General features: G+C 37.3%; 1 protein-coding gene across 1 annotated transcript; it reads right to left on the reverse strand.

Moving 5' to 3' along the window:
• Nucleotides 1-939: 939 nt before the first annotated feature.
• On the reverse strand, nt 940-26940 carry PDCD2L (programmed cell death 2 like). Its single transcript, XM_006184658.2, has 7 exons — nt 26793-26940; nt 26514-26680; nt 26324-26384; nt 24149-24522; nt 23109-23219; nt 11533-11681; nt 940-1118 (listed from the first exon to the last, which is right to left on the reverse strand). Exons 1-7 carry the CDS (start codon nt 26898-26900, stop codon nt 988-990), a joined length of 1101 nt encoding a protein of 366 aa, XP_006184720.2. The 5' UTR covers nt 26901-26940; the 3' UTR covers nt 940-987.
• Between the last annotated feature and the right edge of the window lie 93 nt (nt 26941-27033).

Raw genomic sequence — 27033 nt, forward strand, 5'->3', positions numbered from 1 at the left:
GCTTCTCCAGCATGACAGAGGAGGAATCAAAGCCTCTCTCTGTAGGTCCATGCTCAGCCTTGGCCCTGCCGATCCAGCATTCCTGAAATGGCACTGACCAACACCTTCACCTTCTTCTACACAGCCAGTCACCTTCGCTCGGGTGCCCCCTCCTATCCCTGGAAGGGGGGAGGGGGCAAGGCAGCATCACATAGGGTTCTCCCAGTCACACACTGCCCAGGGGAACCAAATCTCATGATAATATGGTCCTAGGTGTTATTTACTAGAGTTTATGTTTATTAACATAAACAAATCAAATTGTTCATGTTAATACCCAGTTTCCTCATCGATGAGGCAAACAGCAGGTGTGTACACAGCTGGTGGGAGCACATTCACGCTGCTGTCAAAGGGTAGCAGAAAGGAAGCAGCTGATAACACAAAAACTAAATGGAGAAAGGGGACACTGGAGAGGTAGACAGGAGGAACAATGTCCAGAACAGAGAAAGGGCCCCCTTCCTGTGATGCACTAGGGGCAGAAGATGGGAGTGGATGAGGGTGGGAAGCTCGGGGCAGGAGAACATGAGGCAGGTCTGAACAGCTCATGTCACAGGGCAGGAGCCTCAAGCAGCTGGAGCAGGTCCAGTAGTTTGCTCCAACAGCATCCAGGGACAGCAAAGGTGCTGTGAATGCAGAGGCAGCAGGGGTAATAGGTGACTGGCTGCTGCTCTGGGCTCTCCAGCTGCTCTCCCTCCTAGAAGGCCCACCAGGCTGCTCACGTAGGATGACCTGCCCTCTGGGTTACAGAGCAGCCACGTTCCGAGCTGCCACTGTGGAGACAGGCCACAGTCAGAAGGTTCTAAGTCCTGGCTCCAGACCCATCATGGGTGCCCAAAAGCAAAAAGGGCAACACTTAGAAATAAGAGCTAATAAAGTGTGAGTCAAAACAATGTAAAAACACAATTTAAACATTAAAATGTGTTTTAATTTCTATAAATAAAAGGAAATATGCTACTTAAATAATAATTCATCTGGATCTTCTTGTATGATACAAAATTCTTCCATGGGAGTCTGATGATTTTGAGGCCAGCAACTCTTCTCACATGTGTATATTAGAATGGTTCCAAATTCCACAGAAAGGCCTGAAAAATACAACATATTCAGGATTTCAGCAATGAGAAAGTATTATGAGAGATACTCAATATTTAAAGTTTGCTTAGTGGGTAGAGCCCACAGTCTGGAACTAGACTGCTTGAGTTCAAATCCCAGCTCTACCCCTTGAGCAAGTGATTTTACCACTATGTAATAATGACTTAATTGCTCATGATGATAAAGATTGTTGCAAGGAGGAGTAAAAAGGCTAATAGATGTAAGATACTTAGAACAGAGCCTGGCACATCTTAAGTGTTCACTGTTAAAGAAAGAGGTTAAGCAATTAGAAGATAATAGAAAAGGAGGGGAGGGTAGAGCTCAGTGGTAGAGCACATGCTTATTATCAAGCACAAGGTGCTGGGTTCAATCCCCAGTACCTCCATTAACAAATAATCAAATCAACTGATCAACCAAACTAATTACCCACCCCTCCAAAAAATAAAAAAAGAGACAATAAAAAGGAAGGAGAAAGATGGCTCAATATTAGAATCACTGGTATCGCTACAGGGAGTGATTTGTACCTTACAAGTTTAAAAAATAATTACTTAGAGCAAAGACAGTGCTCACTAGTTTTCAGTCACAATACAGTTGCAGTATTTCCTACAGTAAGTGACCACTGATGGCGAAAAACAGATTTATCAGGCACACATACTTTAAAAATAAACAAAAATCTCAATAAGCCTTCATTACAATTGTCTAGACTATCTGATATTGAAGATTATTTTAAAACATGTTGCACTAACAGAACACACTATCTCTAAGAAAGGATACAGAAAGTAGAAAATACATCCTAAGAATTTATAGAAATTTATCAGTGGATGGAGCCAGGAAGAAAGGCAGCAAAAGAACATGAGCAACAAGAATGCCAGTTGATATCACAACAGGAAAACAAGTCAGCAGGATGAGCTGGGCAACTGGTTTAGAGCAGCAAAGGAAAAATACTTTTAAAAAAATGCAGCACAGATAATGGGAAGAAAATCATCAAAGACAATACAAAAAAGCCAAAACAGAGCTGATTTGGGAGAAATAACCTGGTGAATTTGAGGTAATTCCCAACTAGACTGTGCAATGGGCAGTTTGCAGAGGGCATGGAACTCAGTACCAGTAACCAGCATGAGAGGAAAGGAGGTGCAAGGGAACAGATGGAAGAAGATACCACGTAGCTGCGTATTATCTCCAGCGCCACGTGAGCCTGGAGACCCACCACTGCTGGGGGCGTGAGGAGGGGAAGACGTACGGAGGTCAAAACAGCCCCATTATACAGCTAATAAAAAACAAGAAACAGAAAAACAGGTGAAACCTAGTTGAAACCTAATTGTAGAAGGAAAGGCTTGAGAGAATCTCAGTGAATGCAGAGGGGAAGGGAGATGTTATTAGCTTGGATTTGAGAGGCGAAAGAGGACCAAAGCAACTAGTGTAGAAAAGCTACAAATTCAGTAGAAAAGATATATTCAGAAACAAAAAGGAAGAAAAACTAGACATGCAGGTTCAAAGACCCATCTTGTCCCATGATAAAAGGATTATAGAGCAATGGAGCAGCAAAACACATGTTAGTTCAGTGACTAGACTTCATGAATAAAGAAAATCCTACCAGCATCTTAACACAAATGGTTAATTACAAAGAGGGGAAATCAGTTCACGCTCAGACTTCTACAAAGCACGGTCAATGCCAAAAGGTATCTATATAATAATGAAAGATCTCAGAGATTTTCACAAAAATGTACTTCCCAGGAAGACCTGGCCACAGGAGATGACAGAAAACAGTCAAATAAAAGGGACAGCGGGGCTCTCACTGCCAGAAGATGACAGCACAGGGGTCTACAAGGTTCTGAAGAAAGAAAGTGGGGCTTAAGAACTTAATACTTAAGTTGTCCTTCAAATTTAAAGGCAGACTAGCACACTCATTCTGAAGCAAGAACAGCACCTCTGAGCCCACCTTGAGGCTGTTATTTGATAGAATCCAGCTAGTAGAGAAATAATCAAAATAAAGAATTCACAGGCTAAACAGAATCATGGTTACAGAATACAGACTTATAAACTGTGATAAAGCAGAAATGATACTAAACTATTTGGAGGTGGAGTAGGGTATACATTTCCTCGTCTAGCATAGTAAGGAGCCAAATGCATACTAACTAAAATTGAAATATGGAATGAATATAATTCTCTTAATTTCACAGGATCTTTTAGAAACTAAGGCTCCTTGCATGAAGAACCCGTTACACAAAGTCTAGCAACTGCTTCACTTACGCTTAATTTTCCTCATGTTAAATTTGCATACATTTGTTCTAATATTTTAATTAGTATTATTAAAATTTTCCCTTTAAAAAAATTTTTTTTCCTAGTCATCCATCTCTATATACAACTTTCTGATTTATGTCAAGAATGATAACTGGAATCATCCTTACCAATGTGTTAATAACCGTGATTTCCAAGGTTTACCCGATATTTACAGAAAATCTCCAACAGAAAATTCAGGGATCAAAACAAGCAGAGAAAAAAAGGTAAATTGCAGGAATTAGACAATGCAGGTACCAAGTGAAAACTTAAAAAATAGAACACTTCTCAAAAGTGTTATAAAAGTATATAAAAGAAGATACTGAACTCATAAGACAAAAAAAAGGTGGTATGAAAAAACTTCAAATAACAAGGTAGAGCTTTTGAAAAATAAAAACGTAACAGCCAAACTAAAATTTAAGCTAGCGGTTAAAAGATAAAATTGACAAAGACACAATGATAAACAGAAGGATCCAGCAGTCACACGCTGTATGACTGCATTTGTGTGAAGTTCCAGAACAGGCAAAATTCATATGGGAACAGAGACGAGAAAAGTGATGACCTTAGAGAGGGAGGGGCCTACTGACTAGGAAGAGGGCACAAGGGGCCACTGGGACACTGGAAACACTCCCTGTCTTAATCTGGGAGGTGATTACAAGAGTGTGTATGTGTGTGTGTGTGTGTGTGTGTGTATATATATATACACACACATATATATATGTATATGTATATACATAAATTCATCAAACTGTACACTTAAGATCAGTGCACATTACTGGATGATTTCTTTTTTTAAAAGAAGTACATGGTAAGGATTTTCTGGATATGACACCAAAAGCACAGGCAACAAAAGTAAAAATGGACAAAATAGACTATATCAAAATTAAAAACTTATGTGCATCACAGCACACAATCAACAGTGAAAAGTTAATCTATGGAATGGGAGAAAATATTTGCAAATCATATCTGATAAAGGATCAGTGTCTACAATATATAAAGAGCTCCTACAACTCAACAAAAAATCCCCAAACAACCTGATTAAGAAATAAACAAAGGACTTGAGTAGACATTTCTCCTAAAATGATACGTAAGTGGTTAACAAGCCATTTATATGAAAAGACGCTCAACACAACTAATCATTAGAGAAATGCAAATCAAAACCACGAGATACCATCTCACACCCATTAGGATGGGTACTATTAAAAAAAATAGAAAATGAGTGTTGGGGAGGATATGGAGAAATTGGAACCCTTGAGCACTGTTGATTGGGAAGATAAAATGGTGCAGCCACTATGGCAAACAGTTTGGTGGTTTTTCAAAAAATTAAAAATAGAATTACCGTATGACCCAGGAATTCTACTTCTGGGTAGCCAAGAAGTGAAAGCAGGATCTTAGAGAGATATTTGCACATCATGTTTAGAGCAGTACCATTCACAATAGCCAAGAGGTAGAAGCAACCCAAGTGTCCATCAACAAATGAATGGATAAACAGCCTTACAAAGGAAGGAAATTCTAACACCTGCTACCATGGATTAATCCTAAGGACACTACGCTAAATGAAACAAGACAGTAAAAAAAGGACAGACACTGTGATCCTATTTATATGAAGTACCTGGAGTCATCAAATTTATAGAAACCAGAAGTAAAGTAGTAGTTACTAGAGGTTGTGGGGAGCTGCTTGCCAGGTACGGAATTTACACGGAGTAAAGATTTATATGTTAAAAAAAGGCATATCATAGAAGATGGACTTCTAGAAGATGGACTTCTAGAAGATGGACTTTTTAACTTAGAATTTTAAAAAGAAAGGAGTGGGGAGGGTATAGCTCAGTGGTAGAGTGCATGCTTAGCATGCAGGAGAGTCCTGGGTTCAATCCTCGGTACCTCCATTAATTAAAAAAATTAATAAAAAGAAAATTAACAACAATAAAGACTGAGAGAACCCCATAAAGTTTTGAATTGTGAAAACCTAACACAAAACAAAGATAGTTTAAAAAAAAGCAACAAACAAGGAAGATGTAGAATAAATAAATCAGCAAGGAAAATATGAAGGTCTCAAAAAGTAAGGGCTCATAGGATTCATGTGAATATTACTAGTAGAAATTCTGGTTTAAAAAATATATGCAACAGGAAAAATTGCAGGTTAATTAATACAGTAAGAGGGCAAAACAAAACTAACGGTTTTTCCTTAAAGTATGAATGTTCATTTAAGTTGGCTTAATTACCTCCATTGAACCAAACTGTTATAATTATTGCTTTGTTGTCATAATTGTGACTCCTGTTGTTCTTATAAAAGGATCACCGAAGGCATTATGAGTTTGTGCAACTGCTTACACGGTGTTTTTCTTAATTGACAAATAATTCACATGCCATAAAATTTACCATTTTAAAGTACACAATTCAGTGGTTTTTAGTTTATTCACATAGTTATACAAACATCTCACTACCTAATTCCAGAACATTTTGGTCACTCCAAAAAGATACCTCAAGCCTATACCCATTAGCAGTCACTCCCCATTGTCCCCTGACTCCAGACCCTGGCAAACACTAATCTACTTTCTGTTTCAATGGATTTGCCTATCTTGGGTATTTCACATAAATGGAATCATAGTAGTTTATAGCTTGTTGTGTCTGACTTCTTTCACTTAGTATGTTTTCAAGGTACAACCATGTTGTGGTGTGTATCATGTAGCACTTCATTACTTTTTATGGCAGAATAACACTCCATGGAGATACCACATTTTTTCTGTGCACTGATTAGCTGATGAACATTTGAGTTATTTCTACTTTTTGGGTATTACGAATAATTCCGATACGAGCACTTATGTACAGGTTTTGGTGTACATATGTGTTCAGTTCTCTTGGGTAGAACTGCTAGGTTACAAAATAACATTTTTAACAATAATATTTGCAAAGCTCTTCCAAAATTTTATACCGGGGACTGCCAAAGATGCTGAGAAATCACCACTCTCCTATGTGGCTGATGGCAACATAAACTGGTAGAGACCTACCAGGCAGTACTTTAGTAATCTGCTAACATGACTTAGATAATAATACTTATATACCCTATTAAAAAGAATGCAAAAAGAAAAAAGGAATAGATAGGAACTTCTTCACAATGTTTAAGAACATTTTAAAACAACTTAATCATTAAAGACTGATTACTTCTACGATCAGAAATATGACAAGGATGTTTGCGCTCATATTTATATTCAATACTGTGTTAGAGGTTTTAGTCAGTGCAATAAGGCAAAAATATAAAAAAATAAAAGACAGTCAGCTAAGGAAAAGAAGAAATAAAACTGTCTTCATTCCCACGTGATACGACTGCCTATGTCTGAAACCCGATACAAGCAATAAAATAGCCAACAGAGCAGTCGCAAGGCAAAGATGGGTATGAAAACATCAGTTGTGGGAGTAACGTCAAGGAAGATGGCAGAGTGGGAAGCTCCAGGAAACTGACCTTCCGCTAAAGCAACTACTGAGCTGGCAGAACTATCTGAAACGATCCATTTTAGAACTCTGGAGTCTAATCAAACACTTCATCATCCAGGTAAGAGCTTGATTAAGGCACTGGTAAATTTTAGAGATTTTCCTTGTTCAGTTAGCAACTAGCTCCCACCCCCATATCCAAGAAGCGCAACAAACTTCAAGCAGGAAAAACTCAAAGGGATCCGTACCAGACACATTACAGTCAAATGTTAAACTGACAAACTATTAAATTCCAAAGACAAAAAGGTAATTTTGAAAGCAGCAAGATAGAACTAGTTATGTACAAGATATCTTCAATAAGATTTAACAGCTGATTTCTCAGAAACCATGAAAGCTAGGAGGTAGTGGGATGACACATGTGAAGTCCTTAAAGAATGACTGTAAATCAAGAATTGTGTATCTGTCAAGATGATCCTTCAAAAATGAAGAAGAATTAAGGTATTATCAGATTAAAAACAAAAGGTATTACCAGATTTTTTTTAAATTCCGAGGAAGTTTATTACCAGTAGATGCGCCCTATAAGAAATGCTAAAAGGAGTTCTCCAAGTTGAAATTAGAGGACCCCACGTAGTAACTCAAAGACAAGAAAAAAATAAAAAACACTAGTAAAGGTAATTTCATAAAGACAGCTTTACTGTACTTCTGGCTTAGTTTGTATCTTTTCTCCTATATGATTTAAAAAGTAAATGCATAAACTAATAATTATGACTATGTCAATAGACAGATAAGGTATAAAGATAAAATCTGTGATAACAATATAAAGGAAGAAGAGAGATGTATATAGAAGCAGAAGTGTTTGTATACTATTGAAAGAAAGTTGGTATTATTTAAACTAGATTGCTAAAATTTTAAGATGTAATTGTAATCTCCAAAGTAACCACTAAGTGAGTAACTAAAAAATAAACAAAAATTGAAAGAAGGGAACCTAAATGGTATACTACCAAAAATTACCTAAATACAAAAAAAAGCCAGTAATGGAGGAAGTGAGGAACAAAAATATTCTAAGAAATATAGAAAATAGCTAAATGGCAGAAGTCAATCCTTTATCAGTAATGACATTAAATGTAAGTGGATCAAACTTTCCTATCAAAAAAAAAAAAAGCACTGGGACACCCAAGTCCAGGAAGCGCAGAGAGTACCACACAGGATCAACCCAAAGCGGAACACACCAAGGCACACAGTCATCAAATTGACAACAATTAATGATAAGGAGAAAATATTAAAATTAGCAAGAGAAAAGCAACAAATAACATACAAGGGAGCTCCCATAAGGTTATCAGCTGATTTTTCAGGGTGAGTTGTATTCCATTACATATATGCATGCTGCATCTTCATTATCTATCCAACTACTGATGTGCCCTTAGGATGCTTCCGTATCTTGGCAATTATAAATAATGTTGCTGATAACAGCAAGGTGTATGTATACTCTTGAGTTAATTTTTATTTTGTGGTTGGCTTTATTCCTTTGATAACTATGTAAATTTAAAAAGGTAAAGCACTAAATGTTCTTAGAAACAATGAACAGTACATATATGTAAATTAAAAATATATGTGCAGTGAAAAAAAAAAAGCTATCAAACAATGAAAGACATGGAAGAAACTTAAAAGACGTATTACTAAATAAAAGAAGCCAGTCTGAAAAGACTACAAACTACAATTCCAACCAAATGACATCCTGGAAAAGGCACAGCTACAGTAACAATAAAAATGTCATGGTTCCAGGTGTTTGGGGAAAGGGAGGGAGGGAGGGATGAAAAGATGGAGCACAAGGGATTTTTAGGGCAATGAAATTATTCTATATGATACTATAGTGGTGGCTACATGTCATTATGCATTTGTCAAAACTCAGAATGTATATCAAGAGTGAACCCTAATGTAAACTATAGACTTTGGTTGATAATAACATGCCCACGTTGGTTCATCAATTGTACCAAATATGCCACACTGATGAGGGATGTTGAGGGTAGGGGAGTATATTAGTGTGGGTGGGGAGGGCTATGGGGACTCTGTATTTTCTGCTTAATTCTGTTGTAAACCTGAAACTGCTCTAAAAAAATAGGCTCTTAAAAAATAAAACAAAACAAAGCAAAACAAAGATTCATCTATACACTATTAGAAACTCTCTTTAGATACTGGGATATAAAGAGGATGAAAGCAAAAGGATAGAAAAAGATATTTCGGGTAAACAGTAACCAAAAGAGAGCTGGGGTGGCTAGCTTATCAGTAGATAAAATATACTTCAAATTTTAGAAAATGGTAACAAGAGACAAATAGGGACATTACATGTTGATAAAAGGTCAATAGGGCAAGAAGATACAACAATTATAAACATATAAGCTTCTACCTGCAGAGATCCAAAATATATGAAGCAAAAATTGACAGACTTAAAGGGAAAAATAGTGCTACAATAATAGTTGACTTCAATAACACACTTATAATAATAAATAAACCCAGAAGTTGTCAGTAAGGAAAAGGAGGGTTTTACAATGCTATCTATCAATTAGAACTAACAGACACAGACACACAGAGAACACTCCACTTAACACATGCGTTTCAATGCACATGGAACATCTCTAGGATAGCCATATGGTAGGCAAAAAAGCCTTGATACATTGAAAAAAGACTGACTTATACAAAGTATCTTTTCTTTTCACAATGAAACTAAATTAGAAATCAGTAACAGGAGGAAAACTGGAAAATTCACAAATAGGTGGAAATTAAAACATTTTTAAACAACCAACGGATCAAAAAAGGTATCACAAGGGAAATTAGACAGTAGCTTGAGACAAATGAAAAAAACAAAACAAAACAAAACAAAAAACCCCAAACCTTATATGAGACACAGTGGAAGCAGTGCCAAGAAGAAAATTGACAGATGTAAACACATACATTAAAAACAAACAAAGATGTCAAATCAATGACCTTAACAGTTATACTTTAAGGAACCAGAAAGAGAAGACCAACCCCTAAAGAACGCAAAAGAAAGGAAAAAATAAAGGCTAGAACAGAGATTTTTTTAGATGGAGAATAAAAAAATAGAGAAAAATCCACAAAACAAGAAGTTTGTTCTTTATAAAAATCAACAAAATTGACAAATTCTGAGCTAGAATGACTAAGGAAAAAACAGAGAAGACTCAAATTACTAAAACCAGAAATGAAAGTAGGAACATTACGACTAATTTTATGGAAATAAAAAAGACTGTAAGTGAATGCTGTGAACAGTTGTATACCAACAAGCTGAACAACCTAAATGAAACGGACCAACTCCTACAAACACAGAATCTACCAAAACTGACTCAAAAAGAAACAGAAAATTTCAACAGACCTATAGTAAGGAGATCGAATCAATAATCAAAAACCTCCCAATAAAAAAAAGCCAAGGACCAGATGGTTTAAATAGTCAATGTTACAAAACACTTAAAGAATAAACACAAATTCTTCTTAAAGTCTCCCCAAAAATTGAAGAGAAGGAAATACTTACTAATTCATTTTATAAGGCTAGCGTTATCCTGACACCAAAGCCAGACTAAGACATTAAAAGAATACTGCAGGGAACTATATTCCATATCTTGTAGTAACTTGTGAAAAAGAATATGAAAACAAATATATGCATGTTCATGTATAACTGAAGCATTATGCTGTACACCAGAAATCGACACATTGTAAACTACTTCAACAAAATATATATATACCAAAAAAGAAAACTTCAAAAAATAAAAATGAAAAAATTTATAAAATTTCTAGAAAATGAAAACTAATCTATAATGACAAAGTAGATCAGGGGTTAGTAGAAGGGGGGAAAACAGGACCCAAAGGAGGGGAAAAAAAGGGTGCAAAGGGACTTGAGGAAATGTCCAAGAGTGATGGACATATTCATTACTTTCTGGTAGTGATTATTTCATGTGTATTCATTTGTCAATACTTAGGAGTCTGTACAATTTAAATATACTTTGTTATATGTCAATTACATCTCAGTAAAGCTGTTTGCAAAAAATTCTAATATATTATTAACATGGAAAAAGTTCCCCATTATATGAAAAAGGAAAAATAAAGGCTATAGAACAGTATGCAAATTCTTTGCCCAAAAAATGTTTTACATACATATTCATGTGCATGTGTATGCACAGAATATGTTTAGAGGAAAGTACAGAAGAAGAAACTCACCATGGAAAAAAAAAGTTCCCTCTAGTAAATGACATTGGGAAGGCCTTTACTTCTCACTGCATATACTTCTGTACTCCTTGAATCTTACACCACAACACGTATTACTTTTCTTATAAAAACTTTTTACTTTTCTTTAAAAAACTCTAAAAACAAAGATGATATAATTATAATAAAATGATAATTAGAATAATGAAAAGCTACTTTTTAAAGAATAATAATTTTTGATTACATAATACTGTGATGAAAATTAAAATTAAGGACAGAAAATAGCCTGGCCTTCATTCAACCAAAAGTATCCTGTTTGTATTAGATTGGCTGGATTATAAATTTTCATAAAATAATTTTATAATTTCCCAGATTTTCTGTAATATGCTTATACTTTATAAGTAAACAAAAATGAAATAAGTCTTTCATACTAAAAAAAATTTATATTCCTGCCAGAAACCCACAAACTCAAATTAATAAAGAGCTTATTACCTAAATTAGCACTTCTAAGCATGCTGACCAGTGCTGGCATAAGCTGAAACTCAAATATCCTTCGGACGCCACAGTGGCTACAGGCTGGGGGCTCAGTGACTTCTGATGTAGGGCAGGTCAAAAAAAGTGGTTCTCCACTCCAGGAATACCTAGGGCAAGAAAACAAAGAATCCTGAATCAGGGCCACATACAAGTTACATTCCAACATCTAAGATCACGCTTTGCAAACTTTGTTTCTTTCTTGCATAGTATCTGGAGCAAAACTGGTGAGCAAAGAAATTCTAAAGGCCCGGAAACTAGCAGCAAGGCTGTAATCACAGCAAATTATTAGATATGCAAAAACCAGAAAAAACTGACCCATAAAAAAAGTGAATACAAGGAGATCCACAGACAAGACGATGGAATTATCAGACAGACTTCAAAACACCAATAAGAAACACGTGAAAGAATCAAGTGGAAAAGCAGACAAGTACAAACAGATGAGGAATTTAGCACAGAAGTGGAAACTAAAAGAGAACAAAACAGAAATGCTACAAATGAAAAAGGTTTAGCTGAAATAAAGAACTTCAGTAAAACTAATAGCAAGCTGGCAATGACAACAAAAAAGTTATGAATTTGAGGAAAACAAACATCCTAAACAAAACAAAAAAAAATGAAAACTAAAAGAAAAACCCCACAAATCCAAAAGCTAAGCACATTCCAAGCAGGAAAATTAAAACACACATGCTAAAGTATATAATAGTAAAAAAAAAAAAAAAAAAGAAAAAACACACACACACACACACCGCACACATATTACAGACAGAAGAACAATACGAATTACGTCTAACTGCAAACAGAAACAGTAAAGGCAAGAAGACAATGGACCAAATCTTTTTAGTATTGAAAGAAAAAAAGTAAAAAATAAATTTTATATCCAATGAAAATATCTATTAACAGAAATATCAATAAACACATTTTTAAATGGACAAAACCTGAGAGATTGTCTCCAACAAATCACTTCAAAAATAAAATTAAAAGCTCTTCAGGCTAAGGGAAATACAAGACAGAAGCTCAGATCTGCATGAAATGAGTACTAAAATGGAAAACAAGTAGATAAATATAAAAGGACTCCTGAAAATCATTTTTACTTTATTTTATATACTGTTGCCCCTTAACACAGATTTGAACTGCACAGATCCATTTACGTGTGGATTTTTTTTTTTCAATTACAAAAAATTGTGGGGAGGGTATATAGCTCAGTGGTATAGTGTATACCTAGCATACACATAGGTCCTGGGTTCAATCCCCAGTACCTCCACCAAAAAAAATCCCCCCAAAAACCTAATTACCTTTCCCCAAAATAATAAAAAAAATTGGAAAATATTTTGGAGATTTGCAATGATTTGAAAAACCTCGCAAACCGTGTAGCTTAGAAATATTTTAAAAATTAAGAACAAGTATGACATGAATGCATAAAATATATGTAGCTACTAGTCTATTTTATCATTTACTAAAATAAAAAATACGTATCTACTATAAAGTTAAAATTTACAAAAACTTACACTGTACATAGCACTACTCACAGCCGAGAGAAATGTAAACAAAGATGCAATGTTAAATCGTACTGCACTATACTACTGTAATAATTCTGTAGCTACCTCCTGCTGCTAAGTGGTGAGCTCAAGTATTCCTGGCATCAGCCTAGAGCACCATGTGGTGCTAATCATACCCGCAGGAGCAGTTCATCTCTCTAGTAAACTGCGTATCGCAGTAAAAAGTGATCTCTTGAGGATCTAGCATAATTTTCATCATGTTTAGTGCAATACCGTAAACCCTGAAAAACACCATGGGATCCATACGAAATGCCGCTAGTAATGCTTAAAGTGCTCCCAAGAACAGAGAAAAGTCATGACATTACAAGAAAACGTTGAATTACTGGGTATGTGCCATAGACTGAGGTCTGGAGCTGCAGTTGCCCACCATTTCAAGATAAATGAATTCAGTCTAAGGACCATTATGAAAAAAAAACAAAAAGGTTGTTTATGAAGTCATTGCTGCAGCGACACCAGCAGGCATGAAAACCTTGTACTTGTTGTGAAATACCTTTTTATGTCATATTGAAAATGCAGCTTTTATGTGAGTGCAGGACTGCTTTAAGAAAGGCGTTTTTATACACTCAGTATGATTTAAGAAAAAGCAAAGTCATTACATAACAACTTAAAGCAAAAGGAAAGTGAAGGATCTAAAGCTGGAAAATGTAATGCCAGTAAAGGGCAGTTTGATAATTTTAGAAAGAGGTTCGGCTTTAAAAACGTCAAGATAATAGGAGAAGCAGCTTCTCCTGACCAAGAGGCAGCAGATGACTCCCAGATGCTATTAAGAAAATCACTGCAGAGAAAGTATACCTGCCCCAACAGGCTTTTTAATGCAGATGAAAATGCCCTATTCTGGAAGGAAAAATGCCACAGAGGACATTTCTTATTAATAATTAATTATTACGTATTAATATGTAATATTAATATTATATGAAACATTACATATTAATGTAATATGAAACATTTATTAGTAAGGAAGAGATGTGAGCACCAGGATTTGAGGCAGAAAGGAACAGGCTAACACTACTGTTGTGTGCAAATGCAGTCAGGTTTATGATCAGGACTGCTCTTTATCCATAAAGCTGCTAACCCCCAAGCCTCGAAGGGAAAAGATAAACACCAGCTGCCAGTCTTCAGGTTGTACAGAAAGGCCTGGACAATGAGAATCCTTTTTCTGGATTGGTTCCATCACTGCTTTGTCCCTGAAGTCAGAAGCACCTTTCCAGTAAGGGACTGCCTTTTTAAGTTCTTTTGGCATTGGAAAATCCCTGAGCCACCTTGAACCCTATAAAGTTCACCACCAAAGTGTTACAGTGGTCCTCTTGTCTCCAAATATGTCATCTCTATTCAGCCTCTAGATCAGGGGGGTCAGGAGGGCCTTTTAGGCTCATTACACACAGCACCTTATGAAAAGGATTGTCAAGGCTGTGGAAGGAAACCGTAATGGAGCGAACATCATAAAAGTCTGGAATATTACAGCATTGACAATAACACCAGTGTTATAGGAAAGGACGTGAAAGCCATTAAGTTCAAAATTATAAATTCCTGCTGAAGAAGCTGTCCAGAAGTTGCGCATGACTTCAAAGGATTTATGACAGAGCCAAACAAGGACATCATAAAAGAGATTGTGGAAACAGAAAAAATGTCAGGGGTGAAGGGTTTCAAGATATGGATCATGGAGAAATTCAAGAGCCAGTGCCAGACGATGAAGATGCAGAAGAAGCAGTGCCTGAAAATAAACTGGCATCAGACAATCTGGCAGAAGGGTTCTGATTATTCAAGACTGCTTTTGACTTCTGCGACATGGACCCTTCTATGATATGGGCACTGAAACTGAAGCAAAGGGTGGAAGAAGGATTGGTACCATACAGAAACATTTTTAGAGAAATAAAAAAGCAAAAAAGTCAGACAGAAATTATTATGTATTTCCATAAAGTTACAGTGAGTGTGCCTGGCTTTCCTGCTCCCCTTCCCTCTCCTCTACCTCTTCAGCCTCTGCCACTCCTGAGGCAGCAAGACCGACCCCACTTCCTCCTCGGGCTACTCAGCACCAAGACGAGGATGAAGACCTCTATGATGATCCACTTCCACTTAATGAACAGAAACAGTCATCATGCCATACAGTTAACAAACTTACTTAGTTTACAAACTTATGATTAATAGTAAACTTATTAATGAATAAATAATAATAAACATATTAGCTGTATGTGTATGTCTTCACGTGAAAATCTAGTAACTGTACAGCAAGACTGTATGAGATGTCTTTGCATCATTATCATCATCATCGCCTAAGTATTTTATTACGTAGACCATCATGTGCAAGGTTTGTACTGAAGTGGATGGCCTATCCTTACACAGGCATAACGTGAGTAATATTTAATATAAAATTAATAATGTTAGTGTTTTTTTTTTTTTTTTTTACTGTTTTATAACTTTGCTTTCAAAGAATCACATTACCATACAGTATGGCTCTGTCTCTTGAAGTAAGCCTATCATCAAGGTAAGTGGGTTTTTTAAAAAAAATGTAACAATGTTTCCAATACTATATTATGAATGAATGTGACTGTAATGATATGTGCCATAAAGAATCTTCATTCATTAGTGCATAGGCCGGGCTACCATGAAGCAATCTATTACAATAGGCTATCATAAAGCAATCATATTGCTGCTTCTTCATTATCAATGCACATAATCATTATACCTGTAAATAAACATGAGTTTCTTTTTCACATTCTCTCTTCACTTTTGATGTCTAGCGTTGGTAATAAGTATAACAAACTACAGTGTTTTGACTCATCATCTAAGACAATATTGATGTAGGTACTGACAATTCATCTTGTAAACAATTCATCTTGCAGGTATCGATAAATACAGTACAATACAGTAAATGTATATTTTTATAATTTTCTCAGTAACATTTTCTTTTCTCTAATTTACTTTATTGTAAGAATAAAGTATATAATATATATAATATACAAAATATGTGTTAATCAATTGCTTGTGTTATTGGTAAGGCTTCTGGTCAACAGTGGGCTATTAGCAGTTAGGTTCTGGGGAAGTCAAAGGTTATATGCAGGAAAAAAAAGTTATAAAGTTATAAGTGGATTTTCTAATGTGCCACGGGGAATGTTGATGCCCCTAACTCCCACACTGTTCAAGGATCAACATATATTTCTTTTCCTTAAAAACTACTGAGCAAAAATAATAGTATATTATGGACTATAAAGAATATATGTAGGTAAAATAAACAAAAACAGGATAATAAAAAAAAGGGCAGGGGGAAGGTAAATGGGAATCTGTGCCATAGTTCTTAATTCATAAAGTAGACAACTATATGTGAATGTACATCTCTGACATTGCAGGTAAGTCAGAGATGCACATTACAGTCACTAAGGCACAAACACTAAAAAGGCAACAGAGCTATAACTGAAAGTCAAGAAAGGAGCTAAAACTGTAAACTAAAAATACTCAATTCACTGAAAAGAAGGTTAACCAAAACAGAAAAAAGGAACAAAATTAAAAAAAGAGAGAGAGAGAAGAATGCTGGAATGATAAAATTAACCTAACACCACCAATAACTACATTAAATGAACAAAACACTACACGTAAAAAGCAAACAGCCTGGATTAAAAAAAGAAAAGAAAAAAGGTGGGGGCAAGACCTGTACAGTTGGCCCTCCATATCTGTGGATTTCGCTTCCATGGATACAAACATTCCTTGGATAGATCCACAGTTAGTTGAATTCACAGACACAAAACCCTGATACCAAGAGCAAGCCAACTGTATTCACTACACTACACACCACTTTATATAAAACTCGAGCTTCCGTGTATTTTGGTGTGTGGGGACTTCTGGAACCAAGCTCTTGTGGATACTGAGGATGACTGTATATATCAAGTTGTTTAAGAAACACACTTTAGATATCACTTCACACCTGTGAGAATGGCTATTATCAAAAAGATAAGTGTCGTTGAGGATGTGGAAAAAAGGTGACCCTTGTGCACTGTCGGTGGGAACATAAACAGTGCAGCCACTACGGAAAGTGGTATGTAGCATTCTCAAAGAATTAAAAATGATCCAGCAATTCCATTTCTGGGTATTTACCAAAGGAAATGAAAACACTAACTCAAAAAGATATATGTACTTCCAGGTTCACAGCAGGATTATTTACAGTAGCCAAAATATGGAAACAACCTAAGTGTCCACTGATGGGTAAATAGGAAAAGAAATTGTGAGATGTAGATGTGTATACACACACACACACACACACACACACACACACACACAGGAATATTACTCAGCCATTAAAAGAGTGAAATTTCATAATTTGTGGCAACATTGATGGATCTCAAGGGCACTATGCTAAATGAAGTAAGTCAGACAAAGAAAGACAAATACAGTGTGATCTCTCTTATATATGGGATCTTAAAAAAACAAAAACAAACAAAAAAACCCCCAAGCTCATACACACAGAGAACAATTCCATGGTTACCAGAGATGGGGGCTGGGGGGCGGGGTTGGGAGAAATGGGTGAACTTTTTGTTTTGTTTAAATAAGTTGATTATTAAAAAAAAAACCAACACTTTATATTGAAAGTAAGAAAAGGTTGAAAGTAAAAGGGTAAAAAAATCAAACATACAAAGACATACAGATGCCTTACATATACACAAAAAATAGAAAGCTAGTGTGACTATATTAATATCAGACAAAAGACAAGGAAGGAATATCATCAGAAATAGAATGTGTTATAATAGCATCAATTCATCAGATAAATATAAGAATCCTACAAATGCATACATCTTAAAACATCATCAAAATGCACGAGACAAAATTTGATAGAACTGAAAAGAGAAAAATGATATATCCATAATCACAGTCAGAGGTTTTAACACTCTTCAGTCAGTACTTGATACGAAATAAGACAAAAGTCATCAGTCTTAAAAAATAAAAACTGGTGCAACAATCGGATATTCACATGGAAAAAAAATGATATGTACAAAAATTAACTCAAATTGGATCACAGACCTAAATGTAAGAAATAAAACAAAAATCTTCTCCAGGAAAGCACAGGAAAAATCCCTTGTTACCTTGGGTCAAGTAGAAATTTCTTAGGAAATAAAAAGTGTAAACCATCAAAAAAAACCCCAAAACTGTCAAGCTGGACTTGATCAAAATTTAAAACTCTCTTCAAAAGACCCTATGAATAAAATGAAAGGAGAGCCACAAACAGGGAGAAAATATGTGAAATGTATATATCTCAAAAAGGACTCATATCCTGAACATATGAAGAATTCCTGTAACTCAATAACAAAAAGATAAGCAACAACAAAAATATGGGCAAAAGATGTGAACTGACACTTTCCCAAAGTTTAGAGAATATAGATGGAAAACAAGATGTTCAACATCACTAGTCATTAGGGAAAAAAACGAATTAAAACCACAAGGAAATGCTATTACTATACATCTTCTAGAATGGCTGAAATGAAAACACTGACCATACCAAGTATTGGCAAGGATGTGGAGGAACCAGAATTCTTACACACTGCTGAAAGGAATGTAAATGGTATAACCACTCTGGAAAAAACTTTGGCTGTTTTTTAAAAAGTTAAATATACATATAGCGTAAGATCCAACCATTTCAGTCCTAGATATTTACCTGAGAGAAATGAAAGTATATGTCCATACAAAGACTTATACTAATATACACAACAAATTAATGTTTATAGAAGCTTATTTACAATAGCCCAGAACAGGCAATAACACAAATATCCATTAAAAGGATAAACAAACTGTGGTATATCCATACAAGAGAGTATTACACAACAGTAAAAATACATGATACAAGCAACAAGGATGAATCTTGAAATTATGCTGAGTGAAAGAAACCAGGCACCTGCCCCTACAAAAAACTATTATCCTGCGTGAATTCATTTATATAAATTTATAGAAAATGTACTAAGATGTAATGACAAAAAGATCAGCCGTTGCATGGGGTTGAGTGAGAGACTTGGGACAGGGCAAGAGAAAGACGAAGTAGTATGAGAAAACTTCTAGGGGGTGACAGATGTTTATTACCTTGATTGTGGCAATGGTTTCATGGGTGAACACATATGTCAAAACTTAGCAAAGTGTACACTTTAAATACGGGCAGTTTTTTGTATGTAAACTGTACCAAAATAAAGCTGTTTAAGAACCCACACTTCACTACAGAAGATACACAGATGCTGAATAAGCAGATATAAGATGCCCAACATCATTAGTTATGAGGAAAATGAAAACGGAAACCACGATGAAATACCACAACTACCTACCAAAATGACAGCAAAAATTTAAAAGACTGACAATATTTTTAAAACCATCACCAACCTAGGTTTCTCACTTCAACCACTCTTACACACAACGTGCTTTAATATTTAGATTTAGTTCTTATTTATTTGGGGAGAAATCTCCCATTTCATCTTTGAGTACTATTTTTGATTCATTTGTTGGGAATCTCTATTTTGGACACCAATTATCCTTATAGTAACTATGTTTATCAAGCTTCCAAAGATACCACCTTCTTTCACATTACCTTCTCTCTGATTGCACTGTCTTTTTTTCTGCATTCACTAAATCACTGCAACTCTTTTCACTACATCAGTACTGTGATTTTTAGCCAAGTCTAGTATGTTCCTTATTTCTAAGTTTATTAGGTATGTAATGTGTGGCTTAGCTTCTTCAGGAAATCAGTTTCCCTTGTCTTCTCATAACTACTTTATTTTTCTCACCTTTGAGCTCTTGGATTTTCCTGAATGAATTTTCTTACGAAGTTCTTCTGTATCTTAAAAAATCTGCCGTGAATTATGTGTTCCTCAGATTGTGTTTTCGGCTCATTTTTGCATGCACTATTCATTTCTTTATTTTTACTGCCCACAGTATGACTACGTGGGTGACGTGCCACTTTTCATCTAGCTCATGCCTAAAGGGGGCAACTCTGTTTAGACCACCTATTTGCTCCAAAACGGTGTGTGGGGTTTCTTATCGATTTCCTATCAATCTCATACCCAACGTCTGTTCCTTTCCCCTTCTCCAAGCCTGTTTTTCATTGTCTCTACTTTTCTGTAGGTGGTAAAAGACAGGGAACTGAGGTAGGGATACAGTTCTGCTAAGGCTAGATGCAATCTACTGAAACACCTAGTCTTTGCTTTTATTTCTGAGATAGCATGAAATGTCTTACATGTTGGGAGAGATTCCATTCTAACGGGGGAGAAACTGCCCTTGACTTTCTTATCATTATGTAACTCATCACGGAACCCAGCAACTTTTGCTTCAGAGAGGCAATTCCCAATTCCCTGCACAACATCACCCCCTCACGCCCAGTTCTTTGGCCAACATCCTGATATCAGAAGATGCAGATTATTCTATTTGCTTCTTTCTAGATTCAAGATTATTACTACAATTCTCAGGATTTTGTGGACTAAGCAGTACATTTTGAAGAGGTGAGAGAAGAAAGCTGTATTGTTAGAACTCAAACTAAACCATACCAGAAATTTTTGTACCTTTCTCTGTGAAGAGTAAATTAATTACATGAATAAATAAAGATACGTGAGGCACCCAGAATTGTATTAGACATTTAGTGATATTACATCCTGGGCTGCCACTTTTTGAGTTTTAGGGTATTAAGCCCCTGTAATAATTTCATGCTAATGGAAGGGATTTTCTTTTTAATATCTGTTTTTTTTTTTTAGTTTTATTTTTGGCTGACTTTTACCTTTTATATTCATTGAGCCAGGTTTTAGGGGAGAAAGACCATTTGATTTTACTATGCCCACTTTATGTGGACCCATTTTTCCAAGTTTTCCCTATGTCACTATTTTTATACACTGTAATCTGCTGGGTATGTCATTTCCTCTGAGGCCTCCCTGACATCTTACTTAAAATAGCTCTGTTTTATTCTTCATTTATCACTTGTAGAACTCATACAATACATCTGTTTATTTTTAACCTCCCTCATTAGAAGGTAAAATCTATAAAAACACAAACTTTGTGTCACTTCCTGCTGTATCTGCACATCTGTAACACTGCCTGGCATCCAGATAGACTCAATAAATATTTGTTGGATGAATGAATATGCTCACTGAATCCTCCCAAACATTCTGTAAATCTTCCCAAACATTCTGTAGGTATTAAGCCCTTGGCCCGTTTTACAGAAAAGAAATAAAGGTAAAGTCATCTGCTCAAAGCCCAGTCTTCTAAGGCCAAAACTAAGGTTCTTTTCATCTCTCCCTTGTGCGGAAAGATGCCAGCTCCGCCAAATACTCAGTGAAGTACTTACTATATATGAGCACAGTGCTTTGTAAGAGAGTTATACACTGTCCTAAGATCATATGAAGAATCCATAAATATGCCAATACTAAGAGATCCTGACAGATCTCTGCTTCCCCACGATGTAGCAAAGTGGATTTCAAACAGTGAGTATTTATGTATGCTTTACAGAGTATTTTCATCACCACCTCATTTAATTCTCATAGGGATCCTACAAAATAAATAATTGTATCATCATGTTCATTGTAGGGGTGAGGCACTGAGATTAACAAAGGTGACTCGCCCACAGACCACAACTAGAAATGGAAGACCCAGGTCTTGAACTTCCAAGATCTCTGATTCAATACCCTATAGGCACTTGTTATTACAAAGTTTTATGCCTTCAGTATACAAAACTTGTAAAGTAAAATGCACAGGGGAAATAAAATCAAAACTATTATAACAAAGATTAATTACAAAGGTAAATCAAACTGACAAGGACACACTCTGTAGTCCAAAAAAAATCAAGACCCCCCCACACTCTGGATAACAGCCTCCTAAACCCCCATCTCCAGAGTAGCATCAACACTCCTTCAACGTTACAGGCCAGAACCTCAAAACCACTTTTGTTTCCTCCCAATCTTTTACTCTCATATGCAAGGGTCACCAAGACCTGCCATTATACAAATATCTCACACATGTGTCCCCTCCTTCCTATATCCTCTGCCTTGATCCAAACCCTTTCACCATCTCTCACCTGGATTCCTGTTCTCTAATCTCAGCGTGATCGTATCACTCCCCTGGCACCCACTTGCTTAACTGCCACTTCAGGAAATGTGTCCTACAGATGTACCTGCACACGTGCAAAATGACATGGGTACAAGGCTGCTGGGTAGCATAACTTATAACAGCAAAAGTCTGGAAACATTAAATATTCATCAACAAGGGGAGAGGATATAGCTCAAGTAGTAGCGAGCATGCTTAGCATGCATGAGGTCCTGGGTTCAATCCCCAGTACCTCCTCTGAAAATAAAAAAAGAGATAAACCTAATTTTCTGCCCCTCCCCGGAAAAAAAAATTCCTCAACAAGTAAAATGGACAAGAGATCACAGTACTATAAAGCTTTTTTTTTTTAAAACAAAGTTCTCAATGTACCCCTAGATATAGTGTAGTTAAAAAAGCAAGACACAGAATGTTTCTAGAATGCCCCCTTTTGTGTAAAAAAAAAGAAAGGTAATCATATTTGCTTCGACATGCATAAAGAAACTGTACGCACACATAGGAAACTAACAACAGCGGTTACCTGGGTAAATCTGAACAGTAGGGAAGGAATTATTTCACTGTATTTATACATATATGCATATGAATATATTTGTTTTTGAGCCTTATGAATGTATTACTTACTGAAAATTTAAATTAAAAAAAGCAGAAAAACATTATGAAAAAATTTTAATATACAGGAAAACCCTCAATACCAATAAATTTTTACTGAACTTTTTTTTTATAATTTAAGTATTCTATGACCCCAACTATGTTTTTTAAAAATACACAATACCTACTTCACACATGCATCCAAATGCATAAAAAAATACACTTAATACACTAAAATCTTAGCTTTTCAGTTTGGGGAATATTGTAGATTTTGGTTTGTTCATTATATTATCCTGTATTTTCTAAACTGACATACATTAGTATTTAAAGAAAATGTGCCTTTACCTCAAAATCTGCTCCTGACAAACAGCAATTCTCTTCATGAATTTGTAAAACACCTTATCTCCACTTTTAATTACGGTCTTCTCGTATTTTTCATCACCATCACCAGAAAGACTAAGAAGAGAAGCAGAAAACACCTGAGTGTCTATATCCAAGAGAATTACAGTATTTAGAAGAAATGATGATTTCTAAAAACTTTACCAAAGTAATACATGCACACAATTCAAATATCAAAAATATTAAAAATGTAATACTTTATAATATAAAACAGTAACCCCCTGTCAACCCTTCTTCCAAGCCCTGCTTCCTAGCCATTTTCAACTCTGGATAATTACTTGCAATTTTAAAAGTCATTATGCCCACTGACCCTCTCCATTTCTTTCTCCATTATTGATTATTTTCAAACACCAACATGTCTTCATGCACTCCAACACTATTCTGAAAAAGCTTACAAGTGAAACAGCTCAGGTCATCTCTCCAAATACCCTGTTGTAAATCTATTTTAATAGCAAAGGGATTACTCTTACTTCTTTAGAGGGCTTTGGTTTATAAAGCCTTTCAAGACCTATTCTCACTTGACTCCAAAAACCACCTGAAGAGATACATGACACAGTTATCAGTATCACTCCCATTTTACAGGGGAGAATTCAGGCTCTAGGAGGGTCTCCAAAGTCCTAGGCCAGTTCTTGAGCCACGTCCAAGAGTCAACAAACAAATGGCCTTTTTGCAACTCACTTGTCTCTGCTATACATTTAAAAACAGAAAAGTTGGATAGTAAACACATCTTCTGTAAGTACTTGGCATCCCTAACTTCCGTTTGTTCATTTTCTTGAGGGTCCTTCTAAATAAAGTGTTTCCAAGCTAACTCAAGGGTGGCTGATAAGACCCCCTTGTCTCTGTCTCCCGTTCTCATCCAAGACGAGTGAAGCAGAAAGGACCTACACACACAAGTTCAGCCTGAAAAAGTTTCCCCAAGTACTAGGTAAAACCAAAGGGTACCTACTGTGGTGGGTTCCTGATCAAGTCACCTCTGAACCTCTCACCTTGGGGAAAGCAACTGTTTCATATCAATTCCTTCCCTCTGCTGATAGTCCCTCAGAAGGCTGTGAGCATGATCCAGACTGAAAGAGTCCCTGTAATCATCCTCATCTACCACACAGATGTAGTAGGGCGGGAACTGCGGCAGCCCAGGAGGCAAGGCCACCCCTTCCCCAGGGGGCACAGGAGGAGCAGCACCGCGGACAGCATCCTGCAGGCAGAGGTCTTGGAGCTGAGCAGTCCAGTCTTTCTCTTTGGCGCTGCTGGAATCATTTCCAAAATCCAAGGTAAGCTGCGATGAAGGTGCCTCCTCACTGTCACTTCCCCAGTCATCTGCACCTTCACACCAGTTCTCAGCTGTGAGGCCATTTTCCTCTTTCTGGAAAAATATCCAGTGAATGAGATTCAAACACACTTGGGTGATCTCACCTATTCCCTTGGCTTCAGCCACCCATCCCTTCACCTTCTGGGGGGAGGGGGGGCAGGAGCTTGACACCAGCCCCTCCCCTTCTGGCACACTCTGATTCAACTTCCTGGACCCCATTTACTCAAAAGCACATTGGAGGAGAAAAATATTGTGTTTCCTTTTCAGGGACGCTGTGGCAGATGTAGCACGGTGGTTTCTTCAACGCCTCTTTCAGTTGTGCTTCATGGACCACAGAAGCTGGTAGGGAAGAACTACATTTCCCAGACTCCTAAGCAGCTAGGGTTCTAGATATGATCAAGGAGTCCACTAACCCGGTCCACTAGAGAGAGACACAAACTTGAGACAGAGTGAACTGGAAAGAGGGGCTATGAAGCAAAAGGCAGCCCGTCTGTAGATGGAGACACAGCAAGGTTCTAAAATCAACAGTTCTGACAAGGGCAGCTTCAGTTCACCAGAACACATCTCAGTTTCCTGACTGCAAGAGAGGTAACATGTGGTTCTGGAGGTTATTCCTGGAGTCACCACCTCTAGCCTATTCAGTAAGTTAGTAAAAACCCAATTTTTAAGTCTGTCTCAGCTTTAAAAAGTCAAAGTGCAGGGGAGTGGGGGAGGGTGTAGCTCAGTGGTAGAGAGTGTGCTTAGCATGCATGTGGTCCTGGGTTCAACCACCAGTACTTCCATTAAAATAAATAAATAAATAAACCTAATTACCCCCCCCCAAAAAAAGTCAAGTGTGTTTTTCTAATATCTGCAGTTGAACACTGACAAAACAGGCAGACACTACCCTCTTCATCTTTTTATTACCAGTACTACTGTAATAGAAAAGAACAGATCTGACTCCATATTAGATCTGTTTCTTTGGCTTTAACCCTGTGCCCTGTTTTCTAGGCTTAGTCTTGCTAGCTCTGTACCTTCTGTAAAAGAATGTTGCCTATAGCTTGAAATATACAGGAGAGCCTATTCTCAAGGCTCTGACCTTTAAGAATATTAACACTTTTGCACTTATATAAAGATAACAAGTTGCAGAATGGAAAATAACATTTGTTTTGTTGCAGGGGCGCCATGACCTGACCCAAGTGGACAGCTGCTAAGAACAAAGAATTCCTACACCAAGAAGTTTGCAACAACCAACCTTTTTAGTACTAAAGGAGCCTTAATTCTGACTTGAGTAAGATGGTTCTCCAGGACACTCATCTGCCACCTTCTCCGTCTGCCGGCTTTCTGAATAAAGTCGCTATTCCTTGCCCCAACACCTCATCTCCCGATTTACTGGCCAGTCCTGCAGCGAGCAGAACGAGTTTGGACTCTATAATATTACTAGTACTATGCTTGGCACACATTAAGAACTCTGTATACATAAAGAGACATTTACTAGCAAAGGGAGGCTGAATTTTGTTTTGTAGCTACCAACTTGCCGATTTTTTTAATTCAATAAATTCAAGTTTTGCCTTATTAAATGCACGTTATATACATATTATATTTACTATAAACACACACATACATAACCATGTATGTTTGCACACCCATACTTTTTCCAAAACAGAAAAATCAGTAAGCTATGTACAACCATATCTTCAGTGTATATTAAAACATCTAACAAGACTTTAAGGAAATAGTATTTTTTGGTTAAAAAAGAGCAAAAATCATTCCAACGTACTTCAAAGAACAAAGCCTAAAGTTTGTCTTAAACGAGATTCTGGAAGGTACCCTCAAATTACAACAAATCATAATGTGACAGTCACAACCACTTTACCTGAGCGTCCTGCGTCTCTGTCTCCCGCATCTGCAGGCACTGGGAGCGGAACACCTTCCAACTTCACAGTAAAGAAAAGCTGCGGTGAGGGCTCCATCCCCGACTGCCACCCCGCTGGCCAGCCCCTCCCGGTGCGCCCTGCCCACTGGGCACAAACCCTCCAGGGCTGCTCCAGGACTTCCCCGCCTACCTGCGCGCCCCGCCGCTACCGCACCCGGGGCGGGGGCAAGCGAACACGTGCACAAGCCGATGAAACGGGGAGCCTTCCAGCGGGCAGTACACCTGCACGACCAGCACCAGCGGCTGCCGGCAAAGTTCACACACTGGCCTCGGCGCTGCCACGGCGGGCAGGGCGTCCTGAGGGCAGAGGAGGCGCTCGGACCCTGACTCTGTCCCGGCACCTCGCCCACTCCCTCACCCCGTAGCCCATCAGCACCCGACGACCCCCAGCTCCGGCGCCCCACCTCACCGGAACGCCGCCCAGCTTGCTCGCGGTCCAGGCGCCGGGCCCCTTAGGGCGGCCGCGCACTGCGGCGTCTCGAAGCCCGAGTAGCACTGTCTTCCCGACGGCCGCCATAACGACGGGACACCCACGTGACGAAGCGAACTATGGCAGCCGAGATGGTGCGCCTTTCTGCGCACGCGCACCGCTACACATGCGAGGCGGCCCCGCCCCCTTCAGGTGGTTTCCGGGAATGCGGTTCCGAGCC

This window comes from Camelus ferus, chromosome 9 (genome assembly GCF_009834535.1).
Source record: "Camelus ferus isolate YT-003-E chromosome 9, BCGSAC_Cfer_1.0, whole genome shotgun sequence".
NCBI lineage: Eukaryota > Metazoa > Chordata > Mammalia > Artiodactyla > Camelidae > Camelus > Camelus ferus.

What these genes read in the sequence shown, in the direction of transcription:
- PDCD2L (XM_006184658.2), bottom strand. Translation starts at nt 26,900, where the DNA reads ATGGCGGCCGTCGGGAAGACAGTGCTACTCGGGCTTCGAGACGCCGCA. An exon ending in GCAAGCTGGGCGGCGTTCCG is followed by an intron (nt 26,681 to 26,792) that starts GTGAGGTGGGGC and finishes CTCTGCCCTCAG; the next exon opens with GACGCCCTGCCCGCCGTGGC. An exon ending in CAGAGACGCAGGACGCTCAG is followed by an intron (nt 24,523 to 26,323) that starts GTAAAGTGGTTG and finishes ATATTTTTCCAG; the next exon opens with AAAGAGGAAAATGGCCTCAC.